The sequence below is a fragment of the Protomyctophum parallelum genome (genome assembly GCF_964188405.1).
Source record: "Protomyctophum parallelum genome assembly, chromosome: 11".
NCBI classification, from domain to species: Eukaryota; Metazoa; Chordata; class Actinopteri; order Myctophiformes; family Myctophidae; genus Protomyctophum; species Protomyctophum parallelum.
This window is the reverse complement of record NC_139707.1, coordinates 43,270,040-43,297,240: the sequence shown is the minus strand read 5'-3', so window position 1 is coordinate 43,297,240 and position 27,201 is coordinate 43,270,040. Positions and strand designations below refer to the sequence as shown.

The window sequence follows — 27,201 nt, the reverse complement described above, 5'->3', positions numbered from 1 at the left end:
CCACCACAGGATATGCAAAGGTTGCCTTGGGAAGGCAGTCTCAGGTCAGGTTACTAGTCTTCATGAGAACATGCTTCACGTTTCCAGCTTAAATCTTTCACATTTCTCTCTACTTTTTGGTACTGTGCCATTCATTCTGAGTTTGTATTTATGCTCACAGGTTGCCACAGGTATAGGTTAGACTTACTGTGCATTTAGTTCAAGCTATCGGGTGGTGATTGTGTGCGTGACTGGATGCTGACACCGTTGTAGTGTCAGCATCCAATTGACACTGTTGTAGTGTCAGCATCCAAATGACACTGTTGTAGTGTACTGTTCAATGATGATACAGAGAGTCAGAGAGTGAAGAAGACTGTATGTAACGAGAGAAAGAGACAGAGGCGTGCGTGTGCGTGTGTGTGTGTGCGTGCGTGCGTGAGTGCGCGCATGCCATATGATATATATATTGTTGTTTGTGTAACATTTGGCAGTTGTGTACACTCATTGACTGCTATTTTCAAAGTTCATTATTTGCACCGTTAATTATGCACAGTACAATCTTCAGTAGACAATGAGATGTGAACACAGGTTCATATGTGTCTTCACACCCCCATCTGTCTGAGAAAAAGTCACACGTGTCAAATACAGACCCTGTTCCCACCGCCTGTTAGCACAGTGTCGCATAAGCATCTATGCATGATTATGTACTAAAACTAAAACAATCACCTATTCACAGTCAAAATGACATATCACCACCATGAGAAATATATGTTTGTGTAGATATTACGGTAATCCATCGTCAAGATTTTATGCATTAGATGAGTCAAAGCATGATTCTCGCTTTCACATGCACTGTTTTCCCTTTTTTTTTTACTCTATCCATTGAAATGCCACCAACATAGCAATATTATCAGCAAGATACAACACCTGTTTCTGCACAGGCACGAATAACTTATATTGATTGTGTTGTTATCCTGTCTGTGTCCACAGATTCACCTGTGACTACTGATAACAAAACAACAAAAACAAACAAAGCTAAACACGTAAAGACAAGGAACCCACACAAAGAGCAGTGTGCTGCGTGGGCTGGGCCGTGTGTCCCAATTCCACCGGGAACCATTTACCTGGAACCTGTCTGTCCTGAACCCGAACCTGAACCCCACACTGAGCCCTGACTTCTAACCACTATGTCCGGTAAAGAACGCAGCCCCCGCCATCGGCCCTGGTCGGTCTACCGGGCCAACACCTTTGATCTCTCATCTGAGATGATGGGGCTGACTCTCTCAGGTAACTATAAGTAACCCGGCTGCTACCGTGGTAACCTATTTGCTTTTTGAGGGGTGCTATAGGCGCTAGCCCCTCCTATGTCCAGCTTTGAGGTTTGTACTGTAAACACAAACATTGCCCCAACACAAACATTGAATGCCATTGACAATGAATGGCCATCTTTGAGTGTTTGTGTAAACACAAACATTGATGATGTATATGATGATAAGACTCACTTCACATGAGTGTGATTTTATGTTAAAAAAAAAGTGGCAGAGCTGTAAAACAAACTACTTTATGTCTGTATTTTTCGCTATCTCTGTCTTTCTCTTTTCTGTTCGTCAGGCAATAGCCAGGACCCTGATGAACCAGTGCTGGAGTTTAGTTTGGGTAAGTCATGAGGATGAGAAAGTCCTCCAAAATTATTATATTTACTTGCCGTTCAGTCAGGACAACTCATGCATATAAATATTTTTTATTTTAATATAAAATGAGCAACATATTTATTATGGTTTGGCAATTAATTGGATCTGCTTTTTATGTACGGTACTTGTGGTTATAGAGTGTCCGCCCTGAGACTGGGAGGTCGGGGTTCAATCCCCGGTCGGGTCATACCAAAGACTCTAAAAATGGGACCCAGTGCCTCCTTGCTTGACACTCGGCATCAAGGGTTGGATTGGGGGTAAATCCCTGCGACATACTAGCGTCATGTCCAGGGGGTGTACTTGTACATCAAGCTGCCTCACGCTACAGAAACAGGAGATAGGCGCCTCCTGCCCTATGGGCCGCATGGCTCGGCAAAGGCTACTTAATTACTTTACTCTGATCAAGCGCATCAGTCCCAACCATAGGGACTCCGAATCCCCCGTACATTAACAGAAGATCCAAAAACAAGAGGTGGTAAATGGGGTGGTGGCAGCAGCAACGGCACTGAGTTTCCTGACTGTACTAGCTTTGATCATGTCTGACAGGCGTGGCACATTATTTGTTCAACTTGACAGCATCACAGCTTGTCACATGTATATCAATCACTAAGCATAAATGCTTTTACATACAGTATATATACAGTAGGTCCCAAGAGCTATACATTATAGGATTAGAGACGAGCCTGTTTGAAAATGTAATGGTTTGTAATCTCCTCCCATGTATGATCTGATCTTCCCCAGCCTGCAGTGAGCTGGTCACCCCAGCACTGGACCATAGACCTACAAGCTTTGTAGCGGTCAGCTGTACCACTCCGCCTCAGGCCTTCTGGACCAAGCACGCTCAAACAGAGATCATTGAGGTGCAAAAAGCATCATCGTGCTACTTCATTATCGGCTCCCATCATTCAAATAACACAAAATCCCATTTCTGCTGTACTTTAAACATCTCTCTCTCTCTCTCTCTCTCTCTCTCTCTCTCTCTCTCTGTCTCTCTGTCTCTCTCTCTCTCTCTGTCTCCCTCTAGGGTACCAGTAACCCTATCTTCCTGAGCAGCATAGCTTTCTTCCAGGACTCTCTGATCACTCAGCAGACTCAGATTAAGCTGTCTGTATATGATGTGAAGGACCGTTCTCAGGGCACGGTGAGCACCTCTCCCAACTACAGTCCACAGACTATTATATAGCAGCAGACCCAGGAACAGTTTGTGTTCATAATTACCATAGACTCTTGTCCACAGACTATTATATAGCAGCAGAGCAGACCCAGGAACAGTTTGTGAACTACCATAGACTCGTGCCCACAGACTATTATATAGCAACAGACCCAGGAACAGTTTGTGTTTTCATATCGGTGGGATCATGCCTTGCGGTGGACATTTTGGTCAAAATTCTATTTTTGCCACGGACAAAATGAGTGGACAATATTATGACCAGAAACATAAAGAGCTAGCCCTGAATGACCATACCAGTAACTCTGAGAGTGTACGAATGGAACCAAATGGACCCGTTTGTTTCAATTTGTACACTCTCAGAGTTAAGGGGGTCCTTGCACATAAAACGTTTGAGAACCACTAGTACTTGAAAGTCTTATGCGTAAAAAAAGAAAATCTATACCGGTATAAAAGTCAAAAAGTGCAGGTGCTAGTAACTAAAACAACCTCGTCAGAACGCACAGCTGTGTGTAGTGTGGAGACCACAAAAAACTAAACTGGCAGCGACCTTTTCTTTCTTCAGTGGACAACGACGGGTAATCACTTCATTTATACTTTTATTACAAGATCCAACAGCATCATATCAAGTTAACAAATCAATAATGATGTTGTTGTGTTTAATATTGTGTCACAGAAACACTGCAACTATACTGGGCAGCATGAGCTGGAGAACAAAGATAGCCAATCGAAACGACTCTATGTAAATACATGCAGGAATGTTCACACCCCCAAAATACGTGAATAATCTTTAATTACAGAGAGATTTTTGCAATGTAATTACAACGACTTAATGACACTAAAACGACTTTCTGATGGAATAAAAACATTCTTTAACATTCCAACTGTGTTAATGTGGCTAAAAACGAAAACCAAAAAAAAACAAAAAAAAAAGTATTTTGGTCTATTGGGGAGTTTCATTAGAAATTGTGGGTGAAAATACTGCAAGGGTGAAACAGAAAGTCGTGTAAAGAAAGCCCCAGGAAATGAGTCATGGCTCATGCGTCATATGCCTACGTACTCTCACCCACAATACACGGATATATTGTATGGCATGTAGATTTTCATTGGATTAATCCCATTAAAGAATGTCAGCGGATGCCATTTTGCACCATCAGCCTTTTTAAATTGAACATGCACACACACAAACACACCCTTTTGCAATAAAGCAGTCAGTAGAGAAAATATGTTCGAAGCATGCCTCATTTGATGAGTTAAATACATATTGTGTTCATATTCATAACATGTGTATACACATATGTTCAGAGCAGGTCGTCCTCGGGCTAGACACTGACACTGCGTGTGTGTGTGTGTGTGTGTGTGTGTGTGCGTGTGCGTGCGTGTGTGTGTGTTTATTTCATGTGTGTCAGATGTACATGCTAGGTTCAGCCATGTTTCCTGTGAAGGAAGTTCTACAAGACAAACACCACAGACTACACCTGGCTCTGAGGTAACAAACACATTTACATATTAGTAATCATAAGGGAATCTATTTAGGAAGAAATGGTGCTACAGTAACAGTATATATCAAACCTTTAGTGGTGCCTAAACTAAGATGAAGAACTAGTAGAGAACCTAGCTGTTATGATATCAGGATGACTGAACCCAAAAATGCAGAGCCACAAACAAGATTCAAAATCCAACGATTTATTTAAGCGCAAGGCAGTAAGGGGTAACAAACAAAAGTAGCTGTAAGCTCAATTTCAAAACATTCCAAAAATACACTAGGAAGTCCAAAAGGCAAAACTGTAGAGAACAAGGCAGTAAAAATATAAAGTCCAAAACGCAAACCTTTCAAGGAGAAACAGAACCAGGAACATAGGGGTACAGCTCAGGGACGAAGACAAATGTTCTGATAGTGAGTGTTTGTAAGGAGTCCAGTATAGGGAGCAGGTAATGGGCAAAGTGTTCACAGGTGGGCTGATGAGGGAGTTGGAGACAGGTGAGAGAATGGGACTGCAGAGTGGAAGGGAAAGTGGGAGTGGCCAGGGCTGACACAGTCTGTGGAGAGCCAGATCTTGACAGTACCCCCTCCTCTCAAGGGACGGCTACCAGACGTCCCACAACTTCAATGAGTAACGAGCAGGGTGGGTGGAGGGGGTCCGGAGGAGGGAGACCAGGGCTGGGCATAGAGTCTCAGGTGGGCGGCCTGAACGACAGACCAGAGTAGAGTAGATGCCGTCTGGGGGACGGCCCGGACACTGGGACGAGGTAGCAGATGTGTCGTCCGGGGGACACTGGGACGAGGTGTCATCAGGGGGCCGAAGAAGAAGAAGAAGCAACAACAGAATACGTATTCATGGATATGAGTATGAACACAGAAACATAATAAAAAAAACAAGGAGAGACAAAATAAACAAATAAAAATAAATCAAATCAAGTTTAAATTAGTTTACAGTATTTACACGACCAAACACGCAGCATCATCAACTGTATCATATGTGTAGTAGTAATACAATAAACAATCAAGAGGGCATTGCCTGACTATGGATCACACCAAAGGACCTGCAACATGACTGAGGAACACGTCCCACTTCAGATCATATTTATCCAACTGATTATTCATCTTAAAGGATAACCTCTTCAGAGCAGCCACAATACCAAGCTGAATGAACCATACATGTGCTGGAGGTAAAACCTCAGACTTCCATTCCTTAACACATAGATATCCAAAACGCAAACCTTTCAAGGAGAAACAGAACCAGGAACACAGGGGTACAGCTCAGGGACGAAGACAAATGTTCTGACAGTGAGTGTTTGTAAGGAGTCCAGTATATATAGGGTTCAGGTAAATGGGCAAAGTGTTCACAGGTGGGCTGATGAGGGAGTTGGAGACAGGTGAGAGAATGGGACCGCAGAGTGGAAGGGAAAAGTGGGAGTGGCCAGGGATGACACGGTCTGTGGAGAGCCAGACCTTGAAGCTAGCAGTGATTCTCAACCTTTTTAATTTCATTTCTAGACCACATGCAGACCCCATTTGCTCTATCTATCTGGGACCCCAATCGGCACTGTACTAATTAGGGATGTCCCGATCCCGATACCACAATTTCTGTGTTAGCCGATACCAATAACGAATACCGATACCAGACCAATACTGGACCAATCTTTATGGGTTGCGAGTAAATATACATTTTATTTTCGTTTATTTTTCTTATTTAAAAAAGTATATTATTTATTAAAAAAAAAAAAGAATGTTTAATAAAACACAACTTTTCATCAATTAAAAACAATTCCAACATTTTTCAAATGTATTTCATGAATAAAATGCAATACTTTTGCATAAAAAAATAAAATAAAAAACATTTAATAATTTCACTAGTTTGGTTTCCGGAGCTTCTTTTGGGTCTTGAGCTAAAACACTGAACAGGTTATTTGTATGGCAGCAGCGCTACATACAGTAGTACCGGTTGCCAGCTGAATTAAGAACCACCATTTTTGTACGTGATAGTGGTGATATCCTTTTCCTTTACCAGTGATATAAGACAGAAAACAATTGCTTAGGAGGAATGTTGAAGCCGGCAATTCTGGGATGTTGACTGACAGTTCTTGATGTCGCTGTGTGACAGGTCAGCAGAGAACGAGCGTGTCGGCAATGTCACCATCATTGCTTGGCAGATAGAGGAGAGGCGGGACCAGAGAGCTCCCGTGGCTAGGCTACAGAGGGCAGACACTGTGAATGGACGGGTGAGTGGACAGGACAAGTTCTTCATCTCCATTCTGAGGAATTAGCCCTTCGCTATAAGTCCCTCCCCAACCCGTCCTCGTCCAATAGGCACGTTAGCAGCGAAGAGACAGGTCAAGCTGTCTGTGGGGGCACACACACACCTTAGCGCACAGCCGCAGACAGAAGAACCTGACGCCCGACGTCATTCCGGCTTTTTAGACAGCTGGTGGATGGAAAAGAAGCTCCACCCCCGCGGCTGACTGACGCTGAGGAGAGCGTTTCCGGGAATCTGTCCGTCGCGTCAGTCAGCGGCGGAGGTGGAGCTTCCATAATGGATCATTTCAGAAGCAAAACCCTTCAAAATGTCTTCTAAATCTAGTCAACCAGGCCTGCAGTAGGCTATGCACTGGACAAATATGCATGACATTATTTAAATAAACTAGAAATAGAGGAAATGACAGAGGGAGAAATCAACTTTTAACTACCGCCCGACAGGAGTTTTCATGTTGCACGGTAAGACCTACGGTCATTAGTATTATTGCCATCACCTGGGTGGGTCAGTCGTGTAACTTCCCCGACGTCAAGCTGTGTAAATGTTCAACAAAGCCATGCAAAATAACACAGCTATGAGCTGCGAAAGCTTGACCTGCATAAACTATTTGGACTGGCATTGGACAATCGCTTTTTGGGGTGGGATTTAGCGAAGGGCTAATTGTGGTAGACATACATACTAGATATAGGGAGGTTTGTATTGTATTATCTACTGTCCATTATTTACATTTTCCACGGTGACAGCATACAGAACCAATTTTTACGTGTGTTTTATTGCATTATAATCTTTGCTTGATGTGGCTTGTTTTGTGCTCAAGGATAGAGTTGTTATCACTTGCCTGATCCTGACAGATCTATAGGGAAGTCACTTTCACCTAACTAGCTCGTCCTGTTCTCTGCTTTGCATGAAAAAGTAGGACGAGGATAACTATTGGCAAATGTGACAGGGTGATAGAATGTGATGCCAGTAAGGCACGGCCACACGGCTATTTTTCTTTTTACAGATTATGAAAGTGCAGATTGAAAGTATGTGTCATGCATTCAAATCATTGAAGAAGTTATGCTTATTTGAATATCGTTAAAGCTCAAATAAATGAGCTGAGAAAATGTCTGTCAATTCTGTTGTATGTTAATCCCATACCTCTCGCAGCAGTTTAAGGACTAGTATTTTGTGATCCTAAAAATTTTGGATCATTCATTCAACATTAGTTGTGTAATACAAAAAAATACATTATTTTCCTGATTTATGGATGTTTGCTCCTTGCGACACATTAGATCACGTCCTGTCACAAATATGAACGTGTGCGCGTGTGTGTGTTTGCGTGTGCGGTGTGATCAGATGGTGCTGCCAGTTGACGAGAGCCTGACTGAGTCAATCCGGTCCAAGTCTGCCTCGCTATGTAAAGACCCACTGCTGAAGGCAGGTGAGTGTACAGTATGAATCGCTGTTGATTTTGGCTGTCGTAGTTACTCACTTGCTGAAAATACCTGATTTACAAGCTCACAACGCATTGCGCTGAAACACGTTGTGAGCTTGTACATCAGGTATTTTCAGAAAGCAACCAAGTGTAAAATGACTTTATACTGGATCTCTTGTCCACTAGTCCTTTCCTAACATTTAAGTCTATTTTTTATTTGTTGACGAAATCTTTAGTCTTAGTTTTAGTCGTAGCTTAGTTTTCATTTAGTTTCCATTTAGTTTTCGTCAGTGATAAAAGGTAGTCGACAACATTTTTCGTCATAGTATTAGTCATCGAAATCAACACTGGTATGAATCAAAGATTAGCCTCTGTTCTCTTTTCTGTAAAAATAATAATAACAACATTACCTAACATTACCAGCAGCCAGTTCAAGTTAAACCTTATTGTCACGTCACAAGTTTACACCAAGTCTAAGGGAGTGGGTGAATTTCTGCAATTCTTTTGTTGGTTGACGGTTCAGTGTTTGGAGGCATTATGTCACGGATGTACCGCTTCCCCACCACGGACGGCAACCACCTGAGGATCCTAGAGCAGATGGCGGAGAGCGTTCTCTCCCTGCACATCCCTCGGCAATTTGTTAAACTGCTGCTGGAAGAAGATGCTGTCAGGTAGCGTGCATCTTTATTCAAGTGTGTGACTGTGTGCGTATTTATTATGCAAGCCGGAGTCAGAGTTATGGCCTGGTTTTAATATTTGAATCACATGAGCCGCATGGACCTTTTCTTTTTAAATGTAGGAATTGCTGGTTCTAAAGGTGTTCGCACACTGGTGTGTTTTTTTCCCCCGACCGAATATCAGAGCGAATTTTGGAGGACGTAAAAAAGAATCGACCTCACTTTATGTCAATCACGTTTGCACACTGCCGCCGAATATTTATTCCGTATAAAGTTTTTTGGGGCCGGGGTCGATTTTATCCGAATTCCACAGCTGTCAATTGCAGTTGCGTTGTTGCCACCCGGGGCTAGTGATAGCTAGCCTACTACTTTTGTTTTTGCAAAACGCAGCGAAAGAAATGTACCAGCATGCAACCAGTGACCACCTTTAAACCTGCTTGCCCTCTATAGCTTGAATTTATGTATTCAAAGACATGCATGTGTGTGTGTGTGTGTGTGTGTGTGTGTGTGCACATGCTTGCGTTTACAAAAATAGGGTGTGTGAGTTTGAAGAGCTGGGTGAGCTTTCCCCATGTTGGGAGAACCTGAGGAGGGAGATGATCACTCAGTACCAGACTATCATCCTCACCTACCAGGAGACCATCAGTGACCTGCATGAATACAAGGGTACGTCAGAAGAAGAACCAACACCAGTATTATTATTATTATTGAACATGCATCATCTTGTCTGTCTCTGCACTGTATGCAAAATAACATCTCTTTCTTAATGTTCCCACCCCAGGTCCCTCATTTAAATCAAGCACCTTAAAAGCAGAGAAAAAGTTGGAATTCATCCCCACTAACTTACACGTCCAGAGAATGAGAGTGCAGGGGGAGTCTGGCTATAGTAGGTTATATCTATATGCTCATCTCTGCCTGTGCTTATATGGACACCGAAAAGGCTTGAGTTAGCGTTAATTAACCTACGAAATATTCTCTCTCTCTCAGATTGGACGTACGACGTAGTGACCATTGGTGCCCCCGCAGCACACCATCAAGGCTTTAAAAGCTGCGGCCTCCGGAAATTGATCCACAAGCTGGAAGAGGCTAAGAAGCAGTAAGTACTGTGTAAAATGAATGAATAACACCAGGTGCCTTTGTGTTTGACGGAGGATATTCAGTTTCATGATTAGATAACGAACTTCTTCTTCATCTGTTTTTTCTCACCCTCAATACTTGATCAGAGTTTATGAGGAGGAAAGGTGAGATTCGGTGCGATGCATGAGGTTGTGTACGTGTTTTGTGTCGTTGCCGTGTACCGTGTATGTGATTGTTCTACTTGGTCTATACATGTACACTAGAATATTAGTTTGACCTTCTAAGTGGAGACTTTTGAAAACACGGTTGACTCCGTTTTGTTTTGAATACTGCGGCGCTGCACTGTATAGACGGGCAGTGGCGCGGAGACCTTTTAAAGACCAAGAGGCACACTTTCGCTTCCCGATTAGATCTTGACTCACTGGTCAGTGATTAATTCGACATGGATCGACAAATTGTTGTTCAGTTACGTTTTGCATTTTAAAATGCTACTGTCTACATGCTCATAGGAGACAAGCTATTATACATTATACCAGTAAGACGTCTTAAAGGCGAGAAAGCGACCGCTAGGGCTGAGACACTCTACAGGAATAATGTCACTTCATTATATTTTTGTTTTTTTTAATCAAAAGGCTACGTAGGCCTGGGCTATACCTATAGGCCTATGGATCTTTTGCAAAACGGATATTTTCGTCCTCCGTTTAAAAAAGAAATCTCTGCCCATTATGACAAAGATATCTGTGTCCACACACAAACGCAGAAACGCATTGAACACAGGAGAGAATCACTGCAGCAGTAGCAACTAGAAAATTCGCAATTTTAAAAAATTGCAGAGTGTGGTTGCCGCAGTGGCTTACATATGCCCCTCCCACTAGTATTGCCAGCCAATTACAATTTCAAGTCACGCCTTAGATCATGCGTAAGTAATTCGGAGGGGATTTAACCCCCGAAATTCATGTTTTTGCGACACACGGTTACATTTCTCGCATTTGCGGCGCCCCCTATGGATGAAAATGGAATTGCTTTTAGAACTTGGTTGATTGAACCACCCCGGACATGTGATTGAAATGTGGGATGGATTGGACATTCCGTTCGTGATTTATGGCATTTTTTGTGATATAGGCCCCTCCTACTAACTTCGGAAGACGATTACGGCCGAACGATACGCACTTTCAAAATTCTGCGGCTCAGTTTTAATTGGATGGGTCCAGAGATCACGTGTGCCGATTTCTGTGAGATTTGGACGAAATCTGTAGGAGGAAAAGCAAAAAGTGTGTTTTGGACAAAATTCAAAATGGCGGAAAATCTATCATGGCGGAAATGGGCGTGGCCTATATGGGGAGATGCGTCATGACCCAAGGAATCCAGGGACAAAATAATTTTGATTTTACGACCTACGGTTGAAGAGTTATAAGCCAAAAGGTAAAGTGGGCTGTTATAGCGCCACCATGAGGCCGACCGATAAAATTTTAGTGTTAAATAATTTTAGGGATAATGTTGAATTATCCCTAAAAGTTTTGTAACTATAGTGATTACAGTCTCCGAGGAACAAATACTTGAATGTGAATTTTTGCCTTTTCCCATTCATGTCAATGGGGAAATTTAATTCACTAATAAATTCATATCAATTAAACTATACAACATTTCTCTTAACAAAATACAAGCACACGATTCCCGATTTTTCCGGTCAATTTGACATATGGCTCAAGTGCGTACAGCGTACAGTGTGGGAGGTATAAAGCGTCAAAATAAAGACTACTAATAAAGACCACACTAACAAATAACACTAGAAAATTCGCAATTTTAAAAAATTGCAGAGTGTGGTTGCCGCAGTGGCTTACATATGCCCCTCCCACTAGTATTGCCAGCCAATTACAATTTCAAGTCACGCCTTAGATCATGCGTAAGTCATTCGGAGGGGATTTGACCCCCGAAATTCATGTTTTTGCGACAAACGGTTACATTTCTCGCGTTTGCGGCGCCCCCTATGGATGAAAATGGAATTGCTTTTAGAACTTGGTTGATTGAACCACCCCGGACATGTGATTGAAATTTGGGATGGATTGGACATTCCGTTCGTGATTTATGGCATTTTTTGTGATATAGGCCCCTCCTACTAACTTCGGAAGACGATTACGGCCGAACGATACGCACTTTCAAAATTCTGCGGCTCAGTTTTAATTGGATGGGTCCAGAGATCACGTGTGCCGATTTCTGTGAGATTTGGACGAAATCTGTAGGAGGAAAAGCAAAAAGTGTGTTTTGGACAAAATTCAAAATGGCGGAAAATCTATCATGGCGGAAATGGGCGTGGCCTATATGGGGAGATGCGTCATGACCCAAGGAATCCAGGGAAAAAATAATTTTGATTTTACGACCTACGGTTCAAGAGTTATAAGCCAAAAGGTAAAGTGGGCTGTTATAGCGCCACCATGAGGCCGACCGATAAAATTTTAGGGTTAAATAATTTTAGGGATAATGTTGAATTATCCCTAAAGGTTTTGTAACTATAGTGATTACAGTCTCCGACGAACAAATACTTTTATGTGAATTTTTGCCTTTTCCCATTCATGTCAATGGGGAAATTTAATTCACTAATAAATTCATATCAATTAAACTATACAACATTTCTCTTAACAAAATACAAGCACACGATTCCCGATTTTTCCGGTCAATTTGACATATGGCTCAAGTGCGTACAGCGTACAGTGTGGGAGGTATAAAGCGTCAAAATAAAGACTACTAATAAAGACCACACTAACAAATAACACTAGAAAATTCGCAATTTTAAAAAATTGCAGAGTGTGGTTGCCGCAGTGGCTTACATATGCCCCTCCCACTAGTATTGCCAGCCAATTACAATTTCAAGTCACGCCTTAGATCATGCGTAAGTAATTCGGAGGGGATTTAACCCCCGAAATTCATGTTTTTGCGACAAACGGTTAAATTTCTCGCATTTGCGGCGCCCCCTATGGATGAAAATTGAATTGCTTTTAGAACTTCGTTGATTGAACCACCCCGGACATGTGATTGAAATTTGGGATGGATTGGACATTCCGTTCGTGATTTATGGCATTTTTTGTGATATAGGCCCCTCCTACTAACTTCGGAAGACGATTACGGCCGAACGATACGCACTTTCAAAATTCTGCGGTTCAGTTTTAATTGGATGGGTCCAGAGATCACGTGTGCCGATTTCTGTGAGATTTGGACAAAATCTGTAGGAGGAAAAGCAAAAAGTGTGTTTTGGACAAAATTCAAAATGGCGGAAAATCTATCATGGCGGAAATGGGCGTGGCCTATATGGGGAGATGCGTCATGACCCAAGGAATCCAGGGAAAACATTTTTTTGATTTTACGACCTACGGTTCAAGAGTTATAAGCCAAAAGGTAAAGTGGGCTGTTATAGCGCCACCATGAGGCCGACCGATAAAATTTTAGTGTTAAATAATTTTAGGGATAATGTTGAATTATCCCTAAAAGTTTTGTAACTATAGTGATTACAGTCTCCGAGGAACAAATACTTGAATGTGAATTTTTGCCTTTTCCCATTCATGTCAATGGGGAAATTTAATTCACTAATAAATTCATATCAATTAAACTATACAACATTTCTCTTAACAAAATACAAGCACACGATTCCCGATTTTTCCGGTCAATTTGACATATGGCTCAAGTGCGTACAGCGTACAGTGTGGGAGGTATAAAGCGTCAAAATAAAGACTACTAATAAAGACCACACTAACAAATAACACTAGAAAATTCGCAATTTTAAAAAATTGCAGAGTGTGGTTGCCGCAGTGGGCTTACATATGCCCCTCCCACTAGTATTGCCAGCCAATTACAATTTCAAGTCACGCCTTAGATCATGCGTAAGTAATTCGGAGGGGATTTAACCCCCGAAATTCATGTTTTTGCGACAAACGGTTACATTTCTCGCATTTGCGGCGCCCCCTATGGATGAAAATGGAATTGCTATTAGAACTTGGTTGATTGAACCACCCCGGACATGTGATTGAAATTTGGGATGGATTGGACATTCCGTTCGTGATTTATGGCATTTTTTGTGATATAGGCCCCTCCTACTAACTTCGGAAGACGATTGCGGCCGAACGATACGCACTTTCAAAATTCTGCGGCTCAGTTTTAATTGGATGGGTCCAGAGATCACGTGTGCCGATTTCTGTGAGATTTGGACAAAATCTGTAGGAGGAAATGCAAAAAGTGTGTTTTGGACAAAATTCAAAATGGCGGAAAATCTATCATGGCGGAAATGGGCGTGGCCTATATGTGGAGATGCGTCATGACCCAAGGAATCCAGGGAAAAAATAATTTTGATTTTACGACCTACGGTTCAAGAGTTATAAGCCAAAAGGTAAAGTGGGCTGTTATAGCGCCACCATGAGGCCGACCGATAAAATTTTAGGGTTAAATAATTTTAGTGATAATGTTGAAATATCCCTAAAAGTTTTGTAACTATAGTGATTACAGTCTCCGAGGAACAAATACTTTTATGTGAATTTTTGCCTTTTCCCATTCATGTCAATGGGGAAATTTAATTCACTAATAAATTCATATCAATTAAACTATACAACATTTCTCTTAACAAAATACAAGCACACGATTCCCGATTTTTCCGGTCAATTTGACATATGGCTCAAGTGCGTACAGCGTACAGTGTGGGAGGTATAAAGCGTCAAAATAAAGACTACTCCAGTGAGAAAATAATAATAAAGTGTCACAGTTACAAGAGTCTGGTTGCCCATTCGGGCAACCACACTAACTAGAAAATTCGCAATTTTAAAAAATTGCAGAGTGTGGTTGCCGCAGTGGCTTACATATGCCCCTCCCACTAGTATTGCCAGCCAATTACAATTAAGTCACGCCTTAGATCATGCGTAAGTAATTCGGAGGGGATTTAACCCCCGAAATTCATGTTTTTGCGACAAACGGTTACATTTCTCGCAATTGCGGCGCCCCCTATGGATGAAAATGGAATTGCTTTTAGAACTTGGTTGATTGAACCACCCCGGACATGTGATTGAAATTTGGGATGGATTGGACATTCCGTTCGTGATTTATGGCATTTTTTGTGATATAGGCCCCTCCTACTAACTTCGGAAGACGATTACGGCCGAACGATACGCACTTTCAAAATTCTGCGGCTCAGTTTTAATTGGATGGGTCCAGAGATCACGTGTGCCGATTTCTGTGAGATTTGGACAAAATCTGTAGGAGGAAAAGCAAAAAGTGTGTTTTGGACAAAATTCAAAATGGCGGAAAATCTATCATGGCGGAAATGGGCGTGGCCTATATGGGGAGATGCGTCATGACCCAAGGAATCCAGGGAAAACATTTTTTTGATTTTACGACCTACGGTTCAAGAGTTATAAGCCAAAAGGTAAAGTGGGCTGTTATAGCGCCACCATGAGGCCGACCGATAAAATTTTAGTGTTAAATAATTTTAGGGATAATGTTGAATTATCCCTAAAAGTTTTGTAACTATAGTGATTACAGTCTCCGAGGAACAAATACTTGAATGTGAATTTTTGCCTTTTCCCATTCATGTCAATGGGGAAATTTAATTCACTAATAAATTCATATCAATTAAACTATACAACATTTCTCTTAACAAAATACAAGCACACGATTCCCGATTTTTCCGGTCAATTTGACATATGGCTCAAGTGCGTACAGCGTACAGTGTGGGAGGTATAAAGCGTCAAAATAAAGACTACTCCAGTGAGAAAATAATAATAAAGTGTCACAGTTACAAGAGTCTGGTTGCCCATTCGGGCAACCACACTAATTACAAACATTGCGGTGCCTGTTGATGTACTTTGACATTGTTGCTGCAGATTTAATTGGACCAGTACTCACCGGTACAGAGACCTTTGCCCACCTGAACACCATTATCTCATTAGGTGCTCTGCTCACACACACACACACATTGTTCTCCACAGTTCTGGCTCCGGCTCTAAGGCACCGGCGTACCTGCCTCAGGACGTCGTGAGAGCGAAGGAGCTGATTGCTCAAATTAACACTCAGAGGACCCAGGTGTGTTACTACGCCGAACGTCTGTCCCGTGCAGCGAAGGAGCGCTCAGCCAATGCTCTTGAGAGAACCCTGGCCATGCTTAAAGAGAAGGTAGGCTACTTAAACACTGAGCTCAAAGGAATTGGTGCCAATTTATTTAAGTGAGTACTGATACGTACTATTACTTTGGTGAATGTCCTTTATATACGGTATCTTCTCCTCTGCCTCTTCTACTTCAGAAATGTCTTTAGATGCCAATAATGCGGAGGGGGGTTGTGGTTGAATGATACAAAATGATGTGCTCATTTTGTATTACAATTACTATTCTATTAATTGGATAAATCAATTAAATATAATGTTCCAAAAAATAAAATAAAAATAAAATAAACATGTATTTAATGTATTAGTTCATTTGTATCAGGGACCATTTAAAAGGGATACATTATTCTCAAGCGAGAGAAAAGATGCTTCGCAACAAGATTCAGCTATTAGCTAATTTTCATTATAGTCCCTGGGCAAAACAATAAAATCTATGACGATTAAATCCTCGGACGCCCCCTTTTGTTGCTATTGTCATTGTCCATGTATCAACCATACATTCCCAAATGATTAAATCATTATGATTATTTTAGGTGTATTTCTTTTTTTATGCTGTGTTCCCTATGTAATGTCATGTAAATGTATTCCACTGTTTGACTGTGTGTTTTCCCGTTTTGTGTTTCCTGTGAGGACTGCGGATGAAAATTAGCAACTGTGCTATATCCGGTGTATTTACGTCCCATGTGACGTCCATTAATATGCATTGTCCTGTCCAAATAAACAAATAAAGTAAACCACCACAAACACTCTTCTCTCACCTGTCTCCGTCTGCCCCCCCCCCGGCCTCCTCCCTGCACTTTATAGACTCGGCAGCTGGTGACAGTGTGTGACTCCAAGCTGCTGTCCTCGGCCATTTTGGCCTTGTCTGCTGCTCGGCCAGAGTTCAACAATGGTCTTCAAAGCACCCCGTCGCCCTCCTCGGCCTCCCTGTCGCCCTCCTCTCGCTCGCCCTCCTCCCGCTCGCCCTCCCGCTCTCCGTCCCGCCATCCGACCTCGCCGTCTCGGCCCGCCGTCTCGCCGTCTCGCCACGGAGCACACTACTCGGAGGGAGAGGGGAGGAGAAGCAAGCGCACCTCCTTGCATACCGAGTGGAATGAAGAGGAATGGGTAAAAGCACTGTTATATCAGTCTCTTAAAAGTATTTGCAATGTTAGATATACTTTTCCATCTAATGTGTGCGTTGGGTGTGTGTGTGTGTGTGTGTGTGTGTGTGTGTGTGTGTGTGTGTGTGTGCGCGTGTGTAGGAGAAGGTTTGGATGAACGTTGATAAGAGTCTGGAGTGTGTGATTCAGAAGGTGGACCGATTGCTCAAAAAGGACACACCCCAGAGTGACAGCAGCTCTGATGATGTCTTTTCCCTTGCTAATGACGAGCCAAGTAGTGCTACAAAGAAAGGTACACAGTACACACGCGCGCACACACACACACACACACACACGCACACACACACGCGCGCATGTATGCACACACTGCAACAAAGAACAATCTTTGCGTAATTGATCTGTAAATATCTATCTTAATCTCATGAGGTATCTGTAGAAACCAGGAAGCTTTCTGGATTCATCCTGAACATAAAGAAAAGGGTTTCCTATCAACATCACCACCATCTCTATCATCATCCTCATCATCATCTTTGTTTCATCAGAGTCCTGCATGCCTACCTCACCCTGTACGAGAGAATTGTAGGTTCATTCTCATACTCTCTAAACTAAACAGGACATCAGGGAGACGCTCTCAAGAACATTATTTGGGAAGGTTCACGGGTTGGAAGCCCTTTGTCGCTGCACTAGCAACTTCTACTGGTTGATCGTGGGGAGGGCCTGTTTACCGAGATATATTGTGAAACGCCGACACACGTTACACTCTACCTGGATCATTTATCTGTCAGGTAAAAAAAGAAGCGCGTGTATGAATTGAGGCACATGGTTGGCTATTCCCTCCCCAGGACAGTGGGGGTTGGCAGCAGCAGTCCTGCAGTAAATGGGATGGAATTGGCAATGACTCAATTGGGAGAAAGGACAAACACACCAAAAGGGTCACCGTGCAACTCCTTGGGTCCAAACGGTTGCAAGGAGTTAACGCTAAAACCGTCTTGACCCTTTGGTGTGGTTTGGGGCCATTGAATTCCATGTGTTGAATCACTAGGGTCAACGTGGGTCAACGTGCAACAAGACACACCGCAGGGACAACGCTAAAACCGTCTTGACCCTTTGGTGTGGTTAGGGCTTTAGTCATCTTAATTGCAGTAGTTTTGCGTGCGAGTGGATGTGTAAAAGGAGAGATGGAGCTCTTCTGTTACAATCTAAATATAATATGTAAATATTCTTTACTTTCTTTCAACTCTAGGTAGCCATGGGGTAGAAAAGACATCACCAGGTAAGAGAGATATTATAAGCCAACTTTTGTTTCCATACAAAGAAATCTTTCTAGTGCTAAAAAGAGCTTAGTTTTTAACCCATTTTGGGCGGGAACCCCTTTTAGTGTTAAGCATTATGATATACTTCAGCTATATATATTTTTTCTTTTAAATAGCAGATCTTAGCTCATAGCGCGGCACCGTGTGCCACGCAACGAGCTTGTAGATCTGCTATTCATTTTAAATCATGAAAATGTGGTGCAAATCTTTCAATATATATTCTTTCAGAGTGAACATTTTAACTCAAATATTTGCTTCTGGGGAGGGGTCCCTGGAACAACATATTTTCAGATGGGGGTCGGCGGCCAATTACATAATATATTTTTGGGTGGTCCTTGACATGAAAATGTTTGAGAACGACTAACATAGAAACATGAGGTTTTTCAGAAAACTGTCAGGATTTAGAAGACATTTGTAGAATTGTCCTTGTCACAGTGCAAAGGCAGGAGCGTTTAGGACCCAATTGCAGACAGATAGGCGCAGGCAGATGAGCTTCAATGCAAGGGTTTTATTCCAAAAAACCAACACAAGGAATACAAGGAACTTGGAGTACATATATCAGGAATACACTAGGAGTTAAATCATGGATACATGAGGAGCTGAACACTACTGACATTAAGTGACGAACTAGCAAGGGAACTGAACAAACAGGGGAGTACAAATAGACACAGACTAACTAGGCACAGGTGAAACAAAACTCAAAATCAAGACAGGGATTGGCTGGGGGACTAAGAGGACACAGGTGGAAAACAAAGACTAATCACAATACAGGTTAGACAAGGCAGGTACAGAACTACAGGGGAAGACAGGAGGGCACAAAACAATACTACAAAATAAAAGGTACACAAGTTAAACATACTGTAACATGTCACGAACCGTGACAGTCCTCTACAGGTCTAAATGGGTTTTAACCCTGAGATCATGTATTCCCAGGTGAATGGAGCGAGGCGCTGTACCCTCTGCTCACCACGCTGACAGACTGTGTGTCTCTGATGAGCGACAAAGCCAAGAAGTCCATGATATTCCTGCTGATGCAGGACGGCGCTCCCACCATCGCCATGAGGATCACCCTGCAGTACCGCCGCGACGTGGTCTTCTGCCAGACGGTCAGTCAAAGCCGTTAGTTTCGGACACATATAATGCTTCCCTGGTGCAGTATAGCTATAGCTATGCATATCATTCATACACTGTCACGGTGTGTATCAAAATGGAACCCAAGTGCAGGCAACACAGGCAGAGTAAAGGCCTATTCATAGTCTGGATTTTCGGTGGTAAGGTGACCACCGCTCCGGTGGTGAGCTGACCACCGGAGCTGAAATAACGTTGAGCGGTGGTGAGTAAAAACAGAGAGAAGGGCTGGAGCGGTGGCGGTGGTTTGCTCTTCACCGCGGCTCGTGACGTCATGTTGTAGTTCGGTGGTCACCCCACCACCGTAAATCCAGACTATGTATGAGCCTTAAGTTCAACAGTTTAATAGCGATCAAAACCAAGGGAAAGGGCTTACATCGAAGTACAGCAGGCAGAGGTCAAAACCAAGAAAGCAGTCCAAAACAGGCAGACAAATCCAAGGGGGTCAGGAGGTCAAAATCCAAACTAGTAAATAATCTAGGAACACTAGGAAAACACTAGGAAAATACTGAGAACAGGAATGCACACATGTAACAATGGTTATCTTCCAGCAAGGAATGAGGCAGAATGAGTCCAGTTTTGTAGGTGGTGGCTTGATTGCGGAAGTAGGCACAGGTGTGTAATGAGAAGGGAACTGTTGGGCTGATGAGGCAGTGGGAGACAGGTGTATGGGTCTGCAGTGTGATGGAATAGAATGTGGGAGTGGCCAGCATGGAGACACGGTCTGTGGAGAGACAGACCGTGACATACACATCAGTGGTGGAAAAAGTACTCAATTGTTTTACTTAAGTAAAAGTTCCAATAATACTGCAATTTAGAACTACTTCGTTACAAGTAAAAGTACGGAATTGAAAATGTACTTGAGTAAAAGTACAAAAGTATCTGCATCAACTTACTAAAAGTATAAGTATTCATATTGCAGAATGTCCCAATTCCCAAGTTCAAAATGTGTAAAAACAAATCTATGTATAGGGTTGATGAGGTTAATGTATGTTAAAATCGCCAAAGTAACTAGTAACTAAAGTTTTCAAATAATTGTAGTGAAGTAAAAGTACAAATTTTGGCTCTTGAGATGTAGTGAAAGTAAAAGTACTGGAAATTAGAAATACTCAAGTAAAGTACAAATACCTCAAAAATGTACTTAAGTACAGTACTTGAGTAAATTACTTAGTTACTTTCCACCACTGATACACTGAAGCGTACAACCATTACAGGTACAGTCATTGTGTGATTCGGTGTAGTAATGAGACTTTGGTTGATTTCAGATGACGGCTCTGATCTGTGGCTTTGTCATCAAACTGAGGAACTCTCTCAGTGACAACGGCTTCCTCAGGCAGCTCTACACTATCGGCTTGCTGGTGCAGTACGAGGGCCTGCTCAGCACCTATGGTAAACATATGTGTGGGTTTTTTTTAGGCGAGAACCCCTTTTGGTGTTTTAAGTATTATATTATACTTTGAAAAAGCTTTTTTTTAGCTCATAGCCTGAGCTTGTAGGTCTGCTATTTTTGAAAAACCGTGAAAATGTGGCGCAACCCTTTGAATATATTCTTTCAGAGCGAACGTTTTTAACTCAAATCTTTGCTTCTGGGGGTCCCTGGAACAACATATTTTCTATCATATTTTATTTTCTGGGGGTCCTTGACATGAAAATGTTTGAGAACCACTGACATAGAAACATGGGTTTGTGCGTGGGTGTGTGCGTCGGCAGTAGTGGCGGCTCAGCTGTTTTTGTTATCCTATCTCTCTAAAGGGGAGGAACTGGCCATGTTGGAGGATATGTCTGTGGGAGTGTTGGACCTGAGGAATGTCACCTTTAAGGTGACGCAGGCGACTTCAGTCTTCGGCCCGGACATGCTGCCGGTCATCACGGGAAACAGGGACGGCTTCAACGTGAGGGTCCCGATGCCGGGCGCGCTGTTTGACACGCTGCCGCGGGAGATCCAGAACGGGATGCTGCTGCGCGTGCAGCCTCTGCTGTTTAATGTGGGCATCAATGAACAGCAGACCTTGGCCGAGAAGTGAGTGACCCGAAATGGCATTCTGATATACGCAGGTGTGAGATGGAGGATGACTGGACTCAGAGCTCAGTCACTACCCAGGGCAAGGAAGGACACAACACAGGGCAGTTTCCTTGAGTTTGTCTTTTTATTCCTTCATGTGCAGGGAATTATACACAATAATATCACCTTACACAGGAGAGGCGATCTCTCCACTGTCCGGACAGAGGCTATCTCTCGAGTGTTTGTGGAGATGACTGATTTATCCTGTTGTGCCTTGATCAAGTCCATACACAACAGGTGCGCAGCCACACCCAGCTCTGAGTCCAGTTCTAGTTTGACTCAGGCCAGGTGTGACTGCTTAAATCAGTCACCCTCCATCTCACAGCAGGATAGAGTGGGAACGTTGAGACGTCATGTGGAATTTGATGTGGCACAAAAACCCGAACTCCTGCAAATGTTTCATAACTGACATTATGTGTACAGGTTCAAATGTGGACTATGTGACATGTGGAAAACTTGACAGAAAAAGACTCGCTCACTGTATAAAAGATGAAGGAAAACTCCTTAGACCGAGACTTAAGAAAACATTTTTTCCTTTTACTGTATCATGCTCATAAAGTGCTCTGTGCTCAAAGTGCAATTAAACCAAACGTTTCGGTCCTAAGAGCTTCGTCAGTGCTATATGTATGTGCTAGATATAGCACTGACGAATATAGTTGATATATAAGACATCTTTTAATATTATACTGTATATTTTTTAAATACCTGGTGCTAAATGTCAGTTTCGATACATTTCCGGTTTATTGCCCAACCCTAGGTAGAGGTGAGAAGCCTTCAATGAGGATTGGAGTGATCTAGTGTTAAGCTTCTGGTGAATTAATCTCATTCAAGGAGAAATGGCTATAGCAACTGAAGCCCCACCACATCATGATTTATATGTTTAGTAATAACAGTCAAATTCATCCATAGTGCTTCAATGTACAGTATCATGTGCATTTCTCCCAGCTTGCTTATTTGATTATGGGAAATGACAGTGCCTTCTTGTGCAGTAGGACGATGATGGCATTTCATTAAACTAATACTTAAGTTATGTGCAGAAAGAATCTTTCAGTAAAGTAAGCTGTGATGCCCGTGAATTGTTTTCCACTATGATGTTGATCTATGTCTCCCTATAGGTTTGGAGACACATCACTGCAAGAAGTGATCAATATGGAAAGCGTCGCTCGACTATCCTCATACTATGACCAGTTTAAAGAGGTCCTACCAGAGGATAGTGAGTAATCTCTTAACACACTTTCACATGGCCATGATCACCAAATAATACCCTTTTCATGATCATGGCCATGATGTGCATGTGTCCATACCCCCCCCCCCCGCGCTTATGTGATCTTACATTTGCTTCCTCTTCCCAGGCCTCCCTTGCTCCCGAAGCACGACCAGTCTGCCTGAGCTGCTTAAGCTACTGAGCCAGAACGTCAACGCCAAGAAGACCAAGAATGTGGAGATTCTTTGGCAGGCAGCAGAGGTATAGATACTCTTGTTTGTGCATCTCCTATGCTTTGGATTGGCAATTTTACTCAACTCTGAATTAATTCTCTTCTGCTCATCCTATAGGCATGCCGTCGTCTGAACGGGGTGCGCTTCACCAGCTGCAAGAGTGCAAAGGACCGCACGGCCATGTCTCTGACTCTGGAGCAATGCCAAATCCTTCAGGCTGAACATGCCATGGCCCCACAGGTCTTCTCGCAGGCCCTAGACTGCATGCGCAGGTCAGCTATATCATTTGAAACTCACTCGCAGTTAGACAGGGCAGTGTTGTTATACATACTGTGACAAAGCCAATGGTATTATGTCAAAGTACTGTGAGAAATTCATCCACGTTATTTGCACCCTTTTACCACTACAGCGAAGGCTGCAGGAGGGAGAACACCATGAAGAATGTGGGATGCCGTAAATACGCCTTTAATTCTCTGCAACTGAAAGCCTTTCCTAAGCACTACCGCCCTCCAGAGGGGACATACGGGAAAGTAGAGACCTAACTGGGACTCTTCTGTCTGTCACACAAACAAGCCAACAGAGAAGAAGGACAAGAAAGATAATGGGGACGACACCACGTGAACAACAATAACATAAACCAGAACAGCCCTTTGTTTAATAATGTGCTTTACTGTAATGTTGAAGTGCCCGTGCTTCTGTAGAACATTTTATAGCAGTCTCCCTCTTACGAGCAACACAGTGTTTTCTTAGTGCGTTATGACGATAACCACTACACAGGGAAAATCAATACAAATGAACACTGTACTTCATTATGGCAGTATAGCTAGTAGCAACTGCAAGCGTTCCACCATTCCACAACGTTGTCCCCACTTCGCTCACACTCAACACCCTAGGATATGATGTCACATGGTCTTGGTTCTCTTATAAGGATAATGACATGACAAACTATAACATGTCTTTAGTCACTGTCCAGTGGTTTTATAGTATTGAAGAGAGTATTTAAGAGCAGCTGCCTTTATTTGAAATCTACTGTAAATATTCTGTAGGCTATGCAGCAGGTGTTCGACTGCATCAAATGAAATGCCTTTGCTCGATACAGCATTCGTGTGGACCTAAACTCTGTCATCAAGGGACAAATATCTTACTCAGAGCATGTATTTGGGCTTGTTTTGTTTTAGTTCATCATCTGTTTTCCCCCCACTGTCTCTTATTTTATTTTAATTTGGTTCTACATATCTACATTCAAGATCACTATGAGCCCAGCTCTCATCTCTCTCTCTCCCCTTCCAATAAGCACAGACAAAAAAGAAAAAGAAACTAAAAACCAACCACAAATCAGACAATATTTTGTGCCCAAGACGTCTCCAGACGTCCTAGGAATTATGACTTTTGTATAAGCAAATATACTATTCCTTTCTGATTCCTGCAGGGGTCATTCTGATGCCATCCTGTATTGCAGCTTAAGTAGTCGGAGGTTCGGAACAATAGTTCACAAAGATGGGGTTTCCTTTAGTGAGTTCATATCGAATCATTATGTGATGCATCACATTATCCTGTAATTGAATACATCCACTAATATTCAAGACTTGTGTGTGCAGGGTTTTATGCAACATTATACTAATTTCACAGTCCTTTATTCGTATAATTTGTCCTCACTAATGCTCAATATAATATGGTACCATTTTCTCCTCGTCTGAGACTGAGTAGAGGTTTCTGAACAGTCCACAGCCCTCTTCTGAGCTGAGAGTATGAGACACAGGCTGAGTAGACAAAAATGGTGAGCTAGCAAATTATGAGCATTAGTGAGAACCAGTTAGTCGATATGAACATATGTTGAAAACGGGTGTGCACAATTGACTCATGAGCAAATGAATGCAACTTGCATGATGATACAACTTATAGGTCTACTGTTGCACTTGAAAGTATACGAGCACTGCACAGATGTTTGTAAATTAAAGTGAAATGTATTGTATTGTTGCACCACGAAGGACAGTTTACCAAACAATAGGCCAATGTATCTTTTGTACTATACCTAAAGAGACAGTGGATTTTTATTTTTTACATTTATTTTGCTTTTAATTATTTATGCTGATAGCCTAATAGTATACGGAATATGTTGCCAAATGCTGTCATATATGGTAGTGTTGTTAATATGTTATGTAGCCTACTGTACTTTTCTAAACAGAATACATTTACGTTTACGTTTAAAAGGGCGGCGAGGGACCCCTAGCCTGGTTAACCACTCACTCCCTCTTGAAAACGAGTGGTTACTTACTAGGCTATAAGGAAAGGAACCCCCTGGAGTGCACCCACAAGTCCACACCACATGCAACAGAACAATGAAAAAATAAAGGCTTTTCAACTCAAAATGAATTATTAATTTAGCGCTTTATCCATCTCGTCTACATTTACATTATTTATAGATATTCTATTAAACTTATTCTGACATTCTGTTCCTGTATAATACTATAATTATAAACCTATTTTTACGGTCTATTATTATATTGTATTAGCGCACCACTCGAAAAGGTGGTGAACTGTCCCTTTAAGAATATTGCGACGTTGCGGAAGCAGCAGGTCTGTTATATTATTTTCCACTGTGTGGATGGTGTCTATGGCGGTGGCATTAATCTGCAGACGTCTTGGAGTTGGAACCGGTGCTGCCTTTTGTTGCACCAATAAGGTGGCAAGGTGAGCGCGAAAAACATGAATTACGATTAATTTATCTTCCATTTCACCATTCGTTACGTTAATTAATTGCAAATAACAGTGAGTGGAGAGGTTTCATTTTTTACGAAAATTCAGATTTGTTTGCTGTTTGAGGGTGGTCAACCGGAGCTTAGTTGCATGGGACCACTGTTGTGTTACGTGGGGCGATTCGTGTTTTGGTGTTCCATGGCCATGGGCGGCAGTCTATATAAGCTACAATGCGTTATAAACGACTTGCTACAACTGTGTAGTAGGCTACATTACAGCACTGATGTATGTCTGTTGTGGTGGAACCGGGTAGAACTTGTGGAGTTTTCCCAATCCCAATTCCAATGATTTTCAATTGATTGATTGAAACTTTTATTAACAGTATGCAGAATATACATTTCAAACGAAAGCACAATTCAAAAACGGTTAGGCCTACTGTGGCCGACAGTCCGACACGATGATAAACTTGTTTACAACAGGGTCCACCATTTTCAATTCATCAGAACATTGATTGATTGAATAATTTATTTAGTTTTGGATAATTACAGTACATTTCAAGCACAACTCTGTTATGTGGACGACACCATTAAAGCATTGTATTGTCTAAGATTAGTGCTTTTGTAAGTTAACACTTGCTATGTATCCCATGTATCCCATGCTAAAACAAACACAAAACATAACAATATTATTTTAAACACAATGAAACATGAAATATGAATGTCCTTGTTGTCAGTCAATCATGATGTCCGTATTATATATAAACAAACACAATGATATGTACACAAACAATTAAACGATCGACACTGTTTACAAACAATGAAAACAACAACATGTATATACCGTGTGCGCCTTCTGCAGATTATTTTAGGAGAGCTACGTTATCTTCTCTTATATTCTTTATCTTCTCTTATATTCTTTATTTAAGGACACTCTCTTTTTAGACGTGAAAAGAGCTCCTTGCACCACTGAAACTCAGCGTTCTGACTGAGTTCAGCTCACACAGGTGCAATCAATGCTGCCTCACTCTAATCACAGGGCTCTGCTCCTGCATGCCCTTCTATAGGTCATAATGAACAGCAATAAAGGACCAGGCACCGACCACACACACAGCATACAAATACAATATGAATATGTACCCAAATAAACATACATATAATGTTCACATAATACATTTTCAGAAAGGTAAGCAATAAAATAGAATATTACAAAATAAAATACCCATTGCTGGGACAGCTACACCATGTTTACCGGATTAAGGTTGGTGAGGGGTGCGTTAGGGGTTGGGAGAGGGTTAAGGTTAGGTTTAGGTGTGCTGCCCCGTGGGAGGTTAAGGTGAGGGTTTGAGATAGGCCCTCCATAAAGCTTTTCTGAAATTTGGATGTCGCTTTGTGTAGGGTCCCTGTCCATATTTATATTTTCGTATGGGAATTTTGGAACGCGGACATAAATATGCTCCGTAACATCGTATCTGCAGCGTTTGACGGCCTTTTTTTGTTTGAGTTATTCTGAATTCGTGAACTATAAGTACCTATACATACCGCTGCGAATATCTCCTGTGGCGC

The 27,201-nt window shown here is 42.1% G+C and overlaps 1 protein-coding gene across 2 annotated transcripts; it reads left to right on the top strand.

Moving 5' to 3' along the window:
* The first annotated feature begins 1,127 nt into the window (after positions 1–1,127).
* On the top strand, positions 1,128–23,950 carry inpp4aa (inositol polyphosphate-4-phosphatase type I Aa). 2 transcript variants are annotated; one of them, XM_083776559.1, is made up of 22 exons: positions 1,128–1,266; positions 1,591–1,635; positions 2,412–2,530; positions 2,695–2,811; positions 4,248–4,327; positions 6,444–6,561; positions 7,932–8,016; positions 8,534–8,681; positions 9,223–9,353; positions 9,469–9,573; positions 9,675–9,783; positions 15,728–15,911; positions 16,704–17,006; positions 17,144–17,294; positions 18,246–18,275; positions 19,249–19,421; positions 20,709–20,832; positions 21,196–21,463; positions 22,621–22,718; positions 22,858–22,970; positions 23,060–23,214; positions 23,352–23,950. In XM_083776559.1, exons 1-22 carry the CDS (start codon positions 1,167–1,169, stop codon positions 23,482–23,484), a joined length of 2,889 nt encoding a protein of 962 aa, XP_083632685.1. In that variant the 5' UTR covers positions 1,128–1,166; the 3' UTR covers positions 23,485–23,950. The 2 variants fall into 2 exon arrangements, with proteins under 2 accessions (XP_083632685.1, XP_083632686.1); XM_083776560.1 differs by lacking the exon at positions 18,246–18,275 and having other exon boundaries at positions 19,234–19,421.
* Positions 23,951–27,201: the final 3,251 nt, after the last annotated feature.